The sequence below is a fragment of the Zonotrichia albicollis genome, chromosome 3 (genome assembly GCF_047830755.1).
Source record: "Zonotrichia albicollis isolate bZonAlb1 chromosome 3, bZonAlb1.hap1, whole genome shotgun sequence".
Classification (NCBI taxonomy): domain Eukaryota; kingdom Metazoa; phylum Chordata; class Aves; order Passeriformes; family Passerellidae; genus Zonotrichia; species Zonotrichia albicollis.
Genome location: NC_133821.1, coordinates 35,529,347 through 35,547,020, shown reverse-complemented (window position 1 = coordinate 35,547,020; position 17,674 = coordinate 35,529,347). Strand labels below are relative to the sequence as shown.

At 34.8% G+C, this 17,674-nt stretch overlaps 1 protein-coding gene across 8 annotated transcripts in view; it reads right to left on the bottom strand.

Annotated features, from left to right (window-relative positions):
* The window catches only part of MTA3 (metastasis associated 1 family member 3), a 139,310-nt gene that overhangs the window by 76,796 nt on the left and 44,840 nt on the right, over positions 1–17,674 (bottom strand). For all 8 annotated transcript variants that reach the window (XM_074537164.1, XM_074537165.1, XM_074537163.1 and 5 more), the window contains exon 7: positions 7,759–7,861. In XM_074537164.1, coding sequence (XP_074393265.1) covers positions 7,759–7,861 — 103 coding nt within the window. The remainder of the gene's footprint in view (positions 1–7,758; positions 7,862–17,674) is intronic.

Sequence of the window (17,674 nt, the reverse complement as noted above, 5' to 3'; positions counted from 1 at the left end):
CTGCTACCTGCTAGCTTCTTATCTTCCTTTTTCATAATTAAAATTATTTCCTTTTGACCATATTTCTAAAATAAAGTCTGAGTATGCTATGAACACTACAAAGAACATTCTCACAGTCATTCTCTGGCAGATCAAACTTGTGAGGCTGACTTCAGAGCCCAAGAGTATTTTGTTGGTCAGAATGTAAAGTCAAAATTAAGAGACAATATAAATAATAATATAATTATTACATTATTATTAATAATAATTCTGAATAAGTGATAGAGAGGTAAGAACTGGTGCACCAGTGGGCATTGCTTCCAGTGCTGCACAGAGTAGGAGAAGACTGCAGCTCTCAGAAGAATGCTGTATTTTGGAGTATGTGAGTGCAAAAACAATTAATAATAAATAAAACACACAAAGACAAAATGAAATAACAAAAACAATAGAATAAAATATTATAATCACAGTCTCAAACATAAGGAAACAAATATCATAACAATATGATAAAAACAAATAATACATAATAAAATGCAGGCAGTGTACCATTTGGGGTATCAGCAGTGACAGGAGAGGGGGTGTGGATGGTAAGGGACAAACTGGGGGGCCTAGAGGTGTGAGGCATCTCTGTGGCTCTCTGGAAATCAAACTAACTTCTAGTTCTCCTTTCCATAGAAACTTGTGAAAAGCAGTGAATTCCCAACTAAGTGTAGAAATTCCAGAGCAATTGGTTATTAAATAGTAACTAGGTTCAAAACTAAATAGTGAAATATAATGTTGTATATAATCTAGCTATGCAATTCACATCAAAATTCAATACTAATTTTATAAATCACTAAAATACCTTATTTTTTATGTTTTTCAATTAAAAATACAGATATGAGGTATATATTGATGCAAATATCAAAATCTACATTGGCCACTTTTCCTTGCATGCTTTTCTTCTAATTCCACTATTCGATTATTTTAGAAAAGGAACAAAATAAATAACTAAACAATATCAATTCCAGAAGACACAGTATTGTCTTCATCTACCTAAAATAAAACTCAGTATTAAGCCGACACAAGTTAAACAGTCACACCCTAACCACTCACTTTTCTTAACAAACTTTCAGTGTTAATGTCTTGTCAAGTTCACACAATTCAAAGAATAATTGTAAATAGTTAACTTAAATTATATTTAATTCAGTAATAACAATAATAAACTGTCAACACAAAAAACTCTGCTCAGCAAGCTACTTACGAATTATTCAATGTGTAATTAGAATATTTGAACTCCAAACAGAAACCAACACTCCCCACATTTTCCAAAAGAAGCTAAAGCCAAAAGTCACACAGACAGTGAATTACACAGGTGGCAGAGAGATGGACAAGACAAACAATTGGTATTATCAGCAGGGAGATCACTCCCTGCACAGCCTGCATCAGCAAGCAGCTGTAAGAGCTTTGAGGGTTAGACCAAACAATCCAGTGTTACTTTAATTTGGTTTTCCTTGGTTTAATTATCTTAAAGAGCAGAACCAAGAAAATTTATAACAGATTGCAGATAACAACCATACAAACAAAACAAATGGATATAGTTCAGTGCCAGGATCTAAGATTATGGAATAAATCCACAAATTCAGCAAAACTCAACAAGGTCTATGTCCAAAAAACTTGGGAGATTGCTGCGGTTGCTATGCCTGTGTGCCCTGCATTTAGGCAAAATTTCAGACTACATTTTGAACGCAGAAAATACATTGCTCCAAATTACTTATAGCTCAAGTCTAAGACCTTAAAGGAAATAATTGTTTGAATTTTTGTGTAAGATTAAATAGTAGTAGTCAAAGAAATTAAGAAGCAGCAAACTAAGAGACTGTCCTAACAAGCTTCCAAAGATGTGGTGGCTCATCAGTAACTAGTTCTGAAAAGAGCTATTATTTACCAAAGAAAATCTGGAACCACTGCAACTCTACATCAGGATAAAAAGCCTCTGGTTCTCCCAACAGCAACAGCAGTCCAGCATCAAATCAGATCCAGAAAGTTCAGGGGCAGGCAAGGAACTCTCAACTTTCTTCTGCCTTGTACTGTTGAAAATCCAGCCAAGACATACATCCTTCTCAATCTGAGGATGCTTACTTCAAACTTCCCTTTTTTTAACACTGCTTGTCTGTTTCACAAGCAGTGAGTATACTCTGAACAAAGCTGTTGGAAGTGAGCCACATCTGTGCAGACATGAATTTGTAAATCCACAATTCTCCACTGATACTTGCAAACTAACGAATGAGACCTATGCCTCACCTATGAGCTAATATTTTTGAGGAAAACAATTAAGTGATCTTTGGTGGTTTTCTGCATATTAAGAAAGAAAACCTTTTGTATTCCTTGTCTTTACTCCAATGTTCCTCTTCAAACTAAATTGGAAACAGTCCTAAAAAAATGACATCTCAGACTGGTCTGAATTTAAAAACCAGCCAATTAATGTCTGAGTGCTCTATAAGAGATTATTGTGATACTTAAAATATTGGAAAGAAGGGAAAAAAAACCATCTTCAGTAAAGACACATGCAAGCAACAAAAGAGTAATTTAAAACTGAACATACACATGAGATTTTTACTACTCAGTTCTGCAAGTCTGACCTGCAGAATATATTCAAAGTAAAATGATGCTGTTAAAAAAGATGTTTTCTTTGCATTTCTAAGCAACTGCCTGTACAGTGTTATGCTTCATTATTATAACTTCAGGTATTTACAGCACAAAAGGAGATGACATTATAAACATGAAAAGCCACCTGCCACTATTCTTTTGCTGAAAGACTCTCAAAGTTAGAGTATGCATGACATGATATCTAGATGTAGGATACGACCATACATTTCATTGCTATATGAATAGAAATGAAACATATGTGAAATCTTTCTTATTCAACAGAAATAGAATCCAATAGATAAAAGTAGTTTAATTCACAGGATGTTATTTAAGGCATCATCTCTATGACATCCTGCAATTCACAGTCACAGAGGAGGAGATGTACAGCCCCCTAAAAGCAGGTCTATGAAAAGTTTGCTATGGAAATTTATTCTTTATACTGAAATAGATCAAAGGTCATGAAAAAAAAAATATTCAGCTCCAACTCTGAATTAGTTCTTTTCAAATGAATTTGGGTCAAGAAGTACAGTAATACAAAACACACAAAGGAATAAACATATACTAGCCAGGCATGATAGACAGGCAGAAACATAGAATTTTTGATACACCTGGTAAACTTGATGTGAACATATTTTTCCTTTTTACTGCCAAACCATCTGCCTACCATTAGTTGCTATAATTCACCTTGCTAGCAAACATCCAGTTTTGTGAGCACAGCATTGGCATCAAGATTTTTCACCATTTTCGCTGCATAATTTTATGTTGCAATTCTGCCATTAAATTTAATTACCTCTTTAATGAACTTCAATTCCTTTTACTTCTCATCACCTCCAGAGAATTCAGAAGCATTGTAATACCAATGACTGCAAACCAATATCTTTTATGTATTTATTTTCATTTATGAGCTTTGGGAATCTGGTCTACTGCCACTGACTACATTGAATTATTTCACAAGAACAGAGCACTACTTTTTGATCACACCTGTAAATGTTTTTACTCATGGTTCTCAGTTAATGAATGCATTATTTTCCTCTGTATAATGAAAGACGCCTTGCCAGTTGAAGCTGCATTGTGTTCCCTTCCCCACTGTAAGATAAATATAACAATTATAGAGCTTCTCCAACTACTCAAAAATACTGTGAGCACTTTTAACATAGTAGCCAACAGAAAATAATTATAATCAATGGCCTAGAGCAAATGGAAAACTGGGAACAACACAGGAAGGATAAAGCTTTATTTTAACATGACTAACAACTAATTTTCCATTCTTATATGGTTTTACATCAAAAAATAAGCAGGCATTCAAATGAAGGAAATATGTCAGATAGAGATATGTAATGCTATTTTAACATCATAGAAATCAAAGTACAAAATTTTAAGGTAGAGATGCAATGCGTCAAGGCTTTTAATTAGATTTCAAAACTCTGGTTTAGTTGGGAATAAGCTGGGACCACAAATGTCTGTTAAATAGCTTCATTTAGAAATATATTCCTTCCAGAAGACTATGTTAGTAATGTAGTTAGATGAAGCAGAATAAAAGAACTACATTCTTAATGGTTTCACTGAATCATCAAGCACATAAATGGAACCAGAATGTACCACAAATGTATCATGCAATGAATTGTACACCAAATTAGCAGATAGAAAGAAGATTTTTAAAAATAAAAAAAAAGGGTCATTTCTTGAGCTCTCAGCATCTGTCCAGACCAGAGCCCACACCTCCTATTGCATTTGAGACTGGGCAAGACATTTTTTTTACTCTAAAAAACCAAAAGAAGACAGGACTCATGTTATATGGTCAATAGGACTGCTTCTATTTTAGAACACTGTGTCTTATGTTATATACACAATAGGAATGCTTCTATTTCCTAACACTTTGCAGCTTGGGACAGAATTAGAAAAAGAACATAAGATCTGGTAATGAAATGAAGTACTCCTTGTATATTAGAAATTATAAGAGATTGATGACTGGAGGAAACAGAGTGTATCTAAATCAGCTCAAATTAGGAATGCCGTACCCAGTGTTTTTATCTTCTTCGTTTTAGCCAACAACAAAAAAAAAAAAGTATCTCAATGCATCCCAGCTGGGTTCCTGTTAAAAGTAGTTCCACACACTCACAGATATTTAGTCCACAGGACTTGATTAGAGTTATTTCTAAAAAAAAAAATCGGTTCAAAATGTGCAGTGGGACACTGGGCCCTCAGCATCAAACATTTCAATTCTACAAACCCATTTTTACTATACTGAACTATTTCCTAATGTGGGCAGATCTAAATGGCTATTGCAGCTTCTCAAACGCCTGTCCTTTGAAGCTGGCAGACACAGAACATGGCCAATGTATAGGACAGAAGGCAAACTGGTTGGTGCAGTTGCATCTTATTTGAATGCAGTACAAAATGCTGTTGGACTTTTCATTGTCACAGCACAAACATTACCCAAAAGACAACTCAAACCCAGAAAACATTAGCCTCAGGCTTCTCCTAACAGATGCTTTTGCTAGTTCAAGCAAGAGTCTTTACCCAAATTATGCTTCAGTAGCAGCAATAAGGTACTCCCAAGATTTGTGTGTCAGGCAAGACTATGTGGGGAGGCCAAGTTTACAGATCTTTCCACTTTTTTCCAAATCTCCACCATTTTTTGGGCACTGTTACCTCTAATTTCTTCACAGGATAGGCATATTCTTCCTTCTACACAGGAAATTATGGAATAGTAGGGCTTAGTGAGAAGCCCAGACTGACCAGGCATATAAACCTAGAGAAAAAGGCCTCTCATTCCTGAGGCAGTAAACAAACCCTGTAAGACCAGGAAAGGTACGTACCCAAGGTAGCTAAAAATATAAATATACTTGTAAATGGGCAACACAAATAAAGAGTATTTAAACACCTTCTGAAAAAACAACAAAGCTGCCTGTGAGATTGAAAAAGCTAAAGCATTTAAGGACAAAAGCAACTCTTCTTTCAAACAGATCAGACTGGGGGAAAAAAAAAAAAGAAGAAATAAAAACTCAATTCCTTCGAATCAGCATCTAAATAGGATCACTTGAAAATGCTTTTAAAATGTCAAGCACAATAGCATTCACATACTTAACAAATACCACACCTGGGAAGGTACTTAAGAAAAAATTATTCTTGTCATATTTTCAAATTTTCAGAAGTAAACATAACCAGAGAAAGAACGTTCCAACTGGAAATCCAGCAGGCACAGCCAATGCCCAGTGAACCTCAGTTAGCAGAGGTGTCTGTAAGCACTGTTCAGCACATCATAATACCACCTCTCCACTGTTTCTCAAGCAGCTTTAAATGGTCTTGTATAATGGCCCAGTATAAATCCTGTACCCACACCACACCCTGAATTGAAAGCTGCCACCAAATCATCACAGAACAATTTCTCCAGAAATTCATAAAAATCTGTCTCAGAAGCCACTTAGAGCATCCTGTGAATACACGTCTATAGGAGCTCGGAAACAATTTCTGTCAGCTGAAAAGCAACTTCTAAAGATGAATGGAGTTCTGTACAAGAACATCCACAAAGCTGCACCTGAGTAATACCTGATGACAGATCAGGTACTACTCTTGTGGTATCCAAGTACCCCAACACCTTGGATAGTAATAATTAATCAGCCATGATCCACTATAAGGGAAACCATCTTTACAGAAATGCTTTGGCTTTAAAATAAATGCAGACTTGGTCAGGGCACAGCATTGCAAAGGATGTCTTAAACAACAGGAAGAGAGAAGGGTATTCTTTATTTATTTAATTATTCTCTCTTCCTTCCCAGCAGGCTGTTTACTGCTCCATTCCTCTGGGAACATTTCTGGCTCCACAGAATACTGCTTCTGCTCCCCAGAGTGGCTGAGAAACAGCAAACAGTGGAATTTTAAAGCAATCAATGAACTCTTCCAAAATTCCCAGTCTTTACACAGACGTTTCTTTACGGCACACCATAATAAACTGGCCATACATCTCCAGGTATTATAATGCTGGTGAAAAAGTAGTTTGGATTCTTGGTTACTACGGAACATCTACCAGAACCTGTAACTTTTTGAACACCTGTTAACACCTAAACTCCTCTGTCTTGCTTGAAAATTCAACAAGGGCAGGTAAAAAAAAAAGTTTTAGTACTTTACAGAAAGGATACAACATTTCAAGTGGAGTAAGGAAAAAAATCACGTGAATCAGCACATGAACTGTAAATGAGTAAATCAGCATCCCATATCACTATACACATAAGCTGGAATATATAAAGCAACTTTTTTTTTTCTGTTTTTCTTCCTGATTGTTTTTTTAAAAGGGAGAGAGAAAAAAATCCCAAAAACTAGAACCCATGTAAAAGGATTATTTGTCTAAAAAGATTTGACATTACATTCAGCAAGCAGGTCACATAAAATACAGGAGATGGATTTTTTCAGGATAAAATCCATATGTGAAATGTGTTCTCTGCTATCATTAGAACAGAATCTTTGTAACTATGAATCAGAGGAAAGGCAAAACCTGCTATATCCTATGAATGTAGAATTTCCCTTCAGTAAGAAACCTACAAATTTTGGAAGATTTTTTTTTTAAGTAGATACCTAATTTTTAAAGGTATTTATTAATTCAAAGCACTTTGATGTTGTCTTCATAAATCTGCATAATCATGTAATTTATAAAATTGAGCTGACTTGATTTTTTTCACTAATGAAATACATGACTTCAAAACTTTATTTCAATATTCATCCAAAATAATTATTCAGCTTACATGCATACGTGGCAAGTTCTGCACCCATTTAATTTGGTAACATTTTCTTTATTTCTACACTTAACCTCTATTTTACACCATGAAATTCCAAGTACTGTAAAACACAAGACTCTATTATCATTATTAGTACTGAAACAATTTATTCTGAGGGGAAAGCAAACTGATATCTACATTCCAAGTATCAAATTCTACAATAACCTGAAATACAGGGAGTGTATAATTATTCCAAAACTCACTCTCTTTTTCTGCCTCCTGTATTGGTAGCTTCAAGTCATGGTCTGATTTTCTCTTTTAGCTAACTGTGGGAAAGAGAAGGGCTCACAAAATGGCAAACAGGATGAGTAACACGATATAAGGGAATGAATAGTCAGTAGAAAAAGGAAAAGGATTTTTGATGAGAGGATTTTAATCTTACCGTGCTACAACTAAAAACTGGTCAATCTGACGGTCAGTAAGGGGGCTATCTGGATCCCATACTTTTACTTCCAGCTTTGCCTGTTCTCTGTCATCTAATTCTCCTGTCAAAAGGTAGATGGGACAAAACACTTATTACTCACAATGTTTTTCTTCATGTAGTTCTTGCACCATGCTTAAAAGAGACATTGTACATTTTTAAACATATACACATACATACACATGATTAACAATCATCAGCAGTTATCCAGTTAAATTCCATAATGCAGCATCACCAAAATAAATACCTTCCCCTAACATCAGCATTTCAATTTAAGCAGACATTCTTAGGAGGTGAAATACCAATGAACCTTAATAAAATGTTATTATAAAGATGAAACCATACCCTAAGTAACCAACCAGTGGCTTCTTTAAATTGCTTGTCTAGTATATGAAAGTTACTGTCACACTTAAGCCATACTAAACTTAATTTTACACTTAATCAACTTTAGCAATTAAATTCTATCCAATTTGTATTCTATGCCCTGAAAAAATAAATCATTATACAAAAATGCTGTCTACTGTATTTACGCATTTTTAACCTCTTCAGCCACTACATTATCTGTATTGTTAAAAACAAGAAAGTTACTACATGTTGCACCATCATTTCCCAACTTCATTTATGTGAACGAAACAATTTGTGTATATGCACATGGCTGAAACAGTGGGGGTGGTTTCCAAAATTTATTTTGCCCTATATACATTGTTACGAGAATATGATTTGTACTGCATGGAAGAACAGTGAAGTGTGAATTTGGTACAAGGATTTACATTCATAAAACTTCATCTTGTCTTGCCTACTACACCAATAACTTCTCCTGTAAAATAAGAAACATTTCAGAGGTTGATGGAGGAAGCACCACCTGTGCTACCAGTACAAGGAGATTTTCTCATGGGATGTAGCCAACACATTTGCGGCCACCAGAGATGACAACAGCCAAGTCATAATCACTGTCTTTCCCTGCTGTTTTAGAATAGGAGGGTGTTTGTCCCTCAGTCAACATGCAAAAACCACTAATGTTTAACTGGTTGCCAGTACTTCTCTGTGACTTTTACAATCTACTGCAAGAATGAAAACCTGTTGTCAGATGCAGCCATTCCCCTCCCTTTGAAAATCTGGGCTGTGTAGATCCCTCTCTGATCACACGGAAGATTACTTTATTCTGTGCTGTTTCTTATGACTTATGACAGTCTTCTTATGACAGTCACATACTCAGAAAAACAGCCAGTCTAAACATGCACAGTATCATCAAGACATGAAACAACCTGTACACTTGAGAGACTGGAAGCAGACTGCAAACCAAGTACTGGCTCTTCTCAAATCACATAATATATGATGACTTCTAGCACATTGATTCTGCAAAGAAATTAAAGTGTGGTATATATTTATCCCTAGCAAACACACAAGTTAGAACTGCACCATGCTGTCTGGCTAATGTTTCAGGAACAAATTTCACAGTCACATTCTCAGAAAAACACAGTAAAATTACTTTCTTCCCATACACAGGCAATAAAGCACTGGGTGTCTAATGGGACTTCAGCTTCTGTTCAAGCTAATTCACATCCAATACTGAAGACAAACTGTTAATTTCTGGCATCTTGGAAAGAATTTTAGATCTATAAACTTATTCTATCGATTGCACACCTGTCAATACATTCATTTCTTCCATCTGTGACAGACACATTGTGGGTGATGTTCTAAATTTTATAAATATTCTCTGAGCACTTCATTTCAATCTGTTAATAGTTAGTTTTTAAATACCTTTAATGTCAGTTAACCATTTCAGCACATCATAGTCTGGGGATCAAACATTATTCAGGTAGATTACACTTCTCACCAAGAGAAAACATCATACAAACACAGCACCAATATTCAAACAAAACAGGTCTTCTGAATCAAGTTTTCAAAAAGAATAAAAAAATTGCAATACTACAGTTCTTACTTTAGTTAGATGAAACTAAACAATTGCTACTATAAAGTGTTGTAACTCTTCATAAATGTGAATGTCAAATATTGCCAAGCAGCATTTGTAATGGCAGTAGACATAAATAGGAAACAAGCAATGGAATATCTATACCAAAATAATCTAAACACATCTAATAACTGCAATATTAAATATCTGCAAAAATGGTAGAGGTTTCCAGAAAATAGGTGGAGTCTGCCAAGCTGCACTTTCAACAGCTATGTAATTCCTTATTTTCCACTTACATGGAAGGATATAATCACTTAAACAGGGAAAGTAACTTAAACAGACCAAACCATGGAGGCAGTCGAGCAGTGCTGTAAAAACCTCAGAAAAATTCATTTCAGGAATAAGTATTTTGTTGACTTCCTTTGCCTGGGCTGAAAGCATTAGTATAGGAGGATCACATAATGTAAGCAGGTCTTTGAAAATAATGATTATCAACCCTCTGTGTTTTACTTGAGCTGTCAATCCTTAGCTGATCATGCCTGTACTGCATCCCATAGGATTTTTAACTTAGGAAACCACTTTAAGATGCAATTTCTCTGTTAGCACATCAACATTTATCTTATACATTGTTGAATTTGACACCAAAGTATAAGACATTCAAACTGAACAGATGATAAAGTTGTCATAGTACTAATTTGTTATACTGCAAAACCCAGCTCACAAAGGAATGGAGGAGTTTTACTTTCACCATTTTCAGTGCATCTGAGAAGTTCAGTTTAAAGGTGTCACCTTCCCTTACCACCAGCAGCATTTCAATTACAGCTTCTGAGAAGTACTGAGAAGGAAATTTGTTTTAATAACTGATATACCATACCAGTATATCCAACTTATTCTAGTCACTGCTTACAATTTTATTACCGCCTGTCTAACCCTCATGACTAATTGGAAAACATTAGACGATTGTCAGAAATACATCTTGTTTACTCTTCATCAATCATTCAATTCCTTATTTCTCATGAATGTCTTCTAGTAAAAATTAAGATTTTTCTTTTAAAAAAAAGTTTAAAAGTCTTGTATTTCAATTAGTCATTTTAGACAAATGAAAGCATGATGTGCCCCTCTAAAAAAAGGAAGAAAAAATTTACTAAACAAAAATAAACTAAATGTATTTAGAATGAGGAACATGAAATTAAAGATCTAAGTAGCCTTTTATATTTCTCTTTCTGCAGATAAATACCCCAAGGATAACTAGTACATCAGATTCAGCATGATTCTATGTTCTTCTTGTATACAACTAAAAGAAAATTACTTTCAATACAAACAGCTTCTTAAAGTGAAATTCTTTGAATTTAAACATGACAATACTGCAATATAACATATTAAGAAACTGAAATATGAATCTATAAGTTAGGTTTTATTTTTAAAATGGTTGTCAATGAAATAATACAAATTTAATTTTTAATGAAAAACAGTTGATGAGGTATGTTGGAGAATTTTGCTCAGACATGGCTTGAAGGAAAAAAGGCCATGAAAATATACAGCTGATGGAAAAGTAAAAGGCAGCTGTAAGCAGCTAATTCTCAAGCCTGTTTCTCAGAAATGTTTCTGTAAACAGCAAGAGTTCTCAAGCCTGTCTTCAATAACAAGTAAATACCTTGTCCTTGGGTAAGGTATGGGAAAGCAAAAGTGACAAACATGGAAGCTTTGAGAAATATTCATATCAGGGTGAGAACACAAATCTTGGTTTCAATAACAAACCACAGGTATTGAAAACAAAAGGAGGGATTAATGTTTAATCTGTAACCAATGATGAGCTTGGGTTTTGCAATATGTATGAACTTAATTAACACGGTTATAAAATGTGCATGTTGTATCAATAAATTGGAGTTCGATGCTGATCAAAGGATGGGTCGTCTCCGCTTTCTACAGAGGTATCTGATTTTAAAGACACCTCTGATGTATAAAGTTTTATTTTTGTATTTTGAATTATTTGCACTATTTTTCAAAAAACCTTTTTATTCTCCTTCTCAAAAGGTAATTTAGCTGTGAATTCAATTCAAACATGCATACTAAATACCTGCACTGCTCAGCTTGCTGAACGAACCCAGCTTTCAGGATATGCAAAACAGAGGTGCCAGTTGCTGGATCCTTAATTCCACAGGACAGAAAATCTGTGGCTGTGGGGTTTTGGTCATAGTAAGGCAGTGGATCTCTCCATGGACAGAACTGGCCACCAGACCAAGAGTTCCCACCACAGAGTTCCCTCCCAGTAAGTAAATGCATTTATTCATCCAACCTCCTGAAATCAGCCAGTTTTGATGCGTGTGTCAATTCCTCAGGCTCACCAGACACCTAAGCAGATAAATGTGGAGGCATTTGTAAAGGCTCACATTCTTAATGCTTAGCACATGTATAAGAATTCAATCCAGTGTCTTCATCTCTGTGGTTCAGTTTTGCACTTGTGGAACAGAAATATCTCTCAATTAACATTGCAAGGATGAGGAAGAGAGGTACTTGCTGGTTCTTATTCTCCCCTAGATGAGTTTAGCATCCAGCACAATGAAATTTCTTTCCCTGAAATATGGATTTAGCAGATCAAGCATTTAGCAGGTTGTTGCCAGAACTCTTTGGGAGTATACTACCTGCAGGTAATCCTAAATGGTTTTTTGAACATAGTTTCACGTGCTGTTTGTGTACCATTGTTGTAAAAATAGGCAACAAATCAGTGAAAATGAAGTTTTAGTTCATGAATCACATTCTCATGCTGCTACTTAGATAGTCTGCAAACATTTTCTCTGACTTGCAGAGGAGAAAAATAGAATCACATTGAATTTTCTTGTCCTGTATATGAACAAAGTTCCAGACATTAAGCCTGTCTGTCTAATGCAAAATCTGAGCTTTCTCCTTGGATGAAAAGTACGTTAGTTCCTCACTAAAAGAGTCAGTATATTCATCCTGCATAAAATTCTTATTACTCATTTTTATTTAATCTTTTTATCAATTGATACAGTACAGATTAAAAAGTTCAGAAGAAAAGTTCAAAAATTAACACTTAACTCTTCAAAAAATATAATGGAATTATGTGCAAATAAGTTCTCTGATCAAAATAACATGAGAAAGTTTAGATGAAAAGTGTAGGCAAAAGAAAAATTATTTGTTTCCCTTTCAATTCCAAACCAATCTCCCCTCTGCCTTAGCTTGCCTGACAGAGATGTATTTAGCTTTCAATTATTCAGGTAAGGAATTATATGTTTATGCAAATCTCTTGGTAAAAATTTATGAATGTAAGACACGTATAAGGACTAGAAATTAAAAATCAGGCTATGTATAGAGACTATAAATGAAATATATCATGTGATAAAGGCCTGTTACTTGTCTATAATCATTTAAGCTGCTACTGGGCATTTTTAAAGCCAATAAAACATGCATAGTCCAGTCACCACTTATCCTCTAGAGCTTGAATGTATAAAAACATTTAATCATTCTGCACTTGAAAAATCCCTTTTGAAACAGAACTGCCTCCTATGACCTTAAAGCTCTCTCAGTGTTCAGCCTTGCAGTACTTATAATTTAATCACTGATGATCAAAAGACAAGCACTCACTAAACAGTCAGAGCTTCAATTCATCATGTCCTAAATTCCTAGAAATTAACAGAAAGAATGGCACTTGAGCTCAGAATAAACCGAACTGCAAACACACATTAATGACCAACTTCTGCATAATGCAGCATCAAGGATGGCTGGCTTACTGAAATGCCCAGTGCTGGAAGGAAGGAACAAGTGAGGCTGCCTCTTTCTCAAAACCCCACAGAACAGTTTTCAGTTTTGCTGAAATTCCTGAAATAACAACAGATGAGTTGTTATAGGGTTTTCAGGAAAGCATGAGGAAAATGATTCTGAGTGTAAATAGAAGAATAGTAGAATACTACATACGAATATTAATAGTATTTTAAATACTTGCTTTTGAAAAAGGGATACTATAATGCAGAGACATTTCTTCTCAAAATAAAACAAAAACAAACAAAACTCCCCAAAACCAAAACAAACCAAACAAACAAAAAAATCCCACCCAAAAAAAAAAAAAAAAAAAAAAACAACCAAAAAAAACCTGACTAAATTAAAAGGAAATCTGTGGTCCTGCAGTTTTGGGTTGTGTTGTTTTTTTGGTTTTTTTTTTTTTTAAGCCCTAATGTTAAAAATACTCAAATTTCTTCTTACTTAAGCATTATAAAGAGAGAAAAACCTTTTTGTGGAAATAAATGTAAAGAAAATCCTTTAGACGAGAACATTTTGTTTAGGATGAATATATTTTGACTTATTAAAATGTAAAAAAACACATTTCATCTGCATCTGCTATTTGTTTTTTCATCTTCTACAGAATAAACTTAGAAGAAAAATCAGACTTGCAGTCAAACAGCAAAGAAACAACATTCTGAACTGACAGTGAGTCCTTTTAGGTGAAGTTACTGAGGTAGAAAATACCAGCAAAGTCAATTAAACACTAAGACATTGCTGCTTGAAAAGTGATTGGAGTGCCCAGGGGGATAATAAGCACATACACAGCACACAATAAATAACTGTATCCTTCATAAGGCTGACTCCCTGACAGAACTCATTTAGTATTTGAACAATCACAGCCAAGGCTCTACAGCTATTATTAGCAATAAAATCTGACAGCAATCATGCCCAAGCTGCCACACCAACAGGCAGCACAGACCATTCCTGCTGCACTGCAATCACAGGGCCACTTTAACCATTTCCTTCAAGCTGCAGAGAAATAGGAGCTTCATAACAAACACAACACTAATAACAGAAGCCTAAGTCTCCTCAAGGAGCTAAAGACAGCAGAGTATCATGGCTTTTTTTTTTTTTTTACAAAGACCAAAAACTTGACTGACCTCAGGCACAAATCAAAGTTGAGACAGGCAGACCTGCTTTTACAATTCAGAGCGAAAAATGAACAAGAAACCAAACAATACCAGAAAAAATCCACTCCAACTATCCCAAACAGGACAACCCAAAGAACTCATCTCTGTAAAATCTAATTGATAAACAGCACAATTTCCAACTCTTCTATCTTATCATCAACTGCTAACATAGGAGTTGTGAATGATCTGAGAACTGAAGCTCAGAAATTTCCATCACCACAATAATTTTGACCTGTTTGACCAAAGTTATACATGTACTTAATACCTCAACAAATTGAACCAGAAGTCAACAAGTATTTTTAAATAACACCACTGAAAACACTTCATAAAACACTATAGTTTATAATGCAAAGTTTCAAATTCCTAGTTGAGCTTCTATAGTGCATGTGGCTGCAGTCCTAAACTACAGACTTTCCTTGCAAATGCATGATCTGGCTGAAGCAAATTCCTTCCTGTAAACAGGAACCAAGAGGCCATTTACATGTATTTTGTTTAATTTCTAATTTCTAATAAAACTGAAAATTAAATCAACGTGCCTTTAATTGTCCAGCACACAAATCAATAACTCAGCTGCCTAGAAGTGAGATTGGCAATAGTGATGTAAAGGATATTATAATCCTATTAAAATTTGACATGAACAACATTGTAAAGTGTATTTTATTGTTTGTGATAATCAAGCATTTGACAGTTAATTATGCAAAATTTACTGTACAAGCTTAATAAAAAAAAATCTTCAAATTTGACAAGGGACTACCATGTTTAAATTGCCTAAGCCTCAACAGCTCCTACTTTTAGAAAGTACTATAGAAAAAAAATCATGTAAACTCAAAATCAAAAGTGCAACCAACAGAAAGCCCATTTGAGAACAAAATATATTTGAGCATATATAACGAGGAATTTTATTACTTGTTGAGATTCATTTCATCTAAATATCTGATCAATTTTAAATATCCATTTTCAGCTGAGATGAACGTCTCTGCAACATTTTTTTGCTATTCTGACCATAAAGGTGAGTCTTACTGGGTTAGCACCATCCCACCTGTTATGTTTGGTGCTCTACTGCAGTTTCCACAAATACGAACTCCTAAATCTACTTGTTATATCTTTTGTTCCGTGCATTCCTTCTAAAAAATGCATTGAAATAGAAAGCCATCATCTTATAGTTGAACCAAGATTCTAACCAGTATATTAAAGTTATCATTTATTTTGCTGATTTACCAGATTCAGTCAAATATAAAAATTCAATGCATTTCACACTGAACTTGGTGACATCAATTTCTACAAGGTCTCTAGGCATCTAGAAGTAAACCTGAGTTAGGCATAACCATCTCCTTTGTACTTGCCCTTAAGGTTTTTTTTTTTTATTTCAAACTTGAAGCTTTGCTTTCTGCTCTGTGGATCCCATAAAGTCATCTTGAATTGACAAGAACCCTGGTTTGAGACACTGACTGTGAACTCCCAATTTGCTGTATGTGGAACAAGGCAGGTATGCAAGTGAGTAGACACACACTAATTCCTCAACCCCATCCAGAAATAACGTTTTGACAGCTTTTTCCACAAAATCCTTCCCCTCACATACTGCTGATGGAAGAGCCTAAAGGTCCTGCTGTTGTCACCTTCTGTGGGTGCACAAGAAAAGCAACTCTTCCTTTGATCACACCTAAGCAGCTGAGTTTACTCTAATTCCACTTATTCTCGTAACAGCAACTTGGTTTCACTGACAAAGGAAACACTAACATGGCCTCAAAATTATGAGGCCTCATGATTTTTTAAAGTTACATACAAAAGGTTAGACAGATAATATTTGTGAAACACTGAACTCAGGGAAAAAAAAGGCAATATTTTCTGAATTTTATTTTTAAGAACTACTTTAGTGTATTAATATGTCCAGTTAATATCCAGCATCTGTCAAAAAAAAGCGATCACTTAGCACAAATTACAGACCATATTTTCTGGAAATCAATAGGACACAAAAACACAATATTTGTTTATCCTGTCAGATATTCCTCACAAACACACATTAGTCTGTCCTCAGAGTATCCGTCTGTCCAATTTTTAACTGAAATATTTGAATACAGAACCTTCTAAAACTATGTCATATCAGCATTTTTTTTGAAAAAGGACTGATTATTATCCTCTCACGACAGCATTAAAGCATTGCAACTACATCAACACTAACAGAAATAAGCCAGCACACAGACTTTTGACAAGAGAATCAGATGCACCATTGAAATGACTGCTGCAGGTCCCTGGCTGTATGAGTGACTTTCAAATTCAGCAGTGGTTCAGATAATAAATGGGAGAATTATGTACCACGAAGTAACAGAACAGATCCCTCCCCCTAAGATTACAGTTGAGTTTCAGTATTCTAAGGTATATTTTTATCAATTAAATAAAAGAAAAAAAAATTGGCTATATGCGAAGCATTTATAGAATCAGAAAACACAATACACCAAGTCTAAGCAATTCTGAACTTTCACAATATTACAAGTCCAAACAGATTGCAAATGAGTTTCTCATCTGCCTCTTTACCTGTAATCATGTTTAAACTTAAAATCCTGAAATTCCAATATTCCTAAACATTAAAAGGCTTGGACTGAGTTTAATAGTTTCCATTTGGTATGTTTGGTCTATTAAAAACAACATATTCTTACAATGGAGTTTCAGTAAAAAGAACAGAAATAGTGAAAACTTTAGAAACTACCCTTAAAGGAATTAACTTATTCTTTTTGAGACAGAAGCATTTTAGAAACGTTTATCTGGATGCCATCCAAAATTTGCAACTTAAATTTGCCCAACTGCTCCCCTTCTTCCTATTAAGAATTAATTAATTGAACTGCATTAATTCTAAAATGCCTTGGCTTCAAAGATGAAATCAGCCGCACAGCAAATGCTATTTCTAGGCACTCTTTGGGTATTTTCAGGTGTGCAAGGACTCCAGCACTTAGTTTACAGTTTTATTTACTAGAAGAAAAAAAATGCTTTGAACAGACCCTCTTTGCTACAGGGTGCTTCTTCCTCCATTTCAGAAACCCTA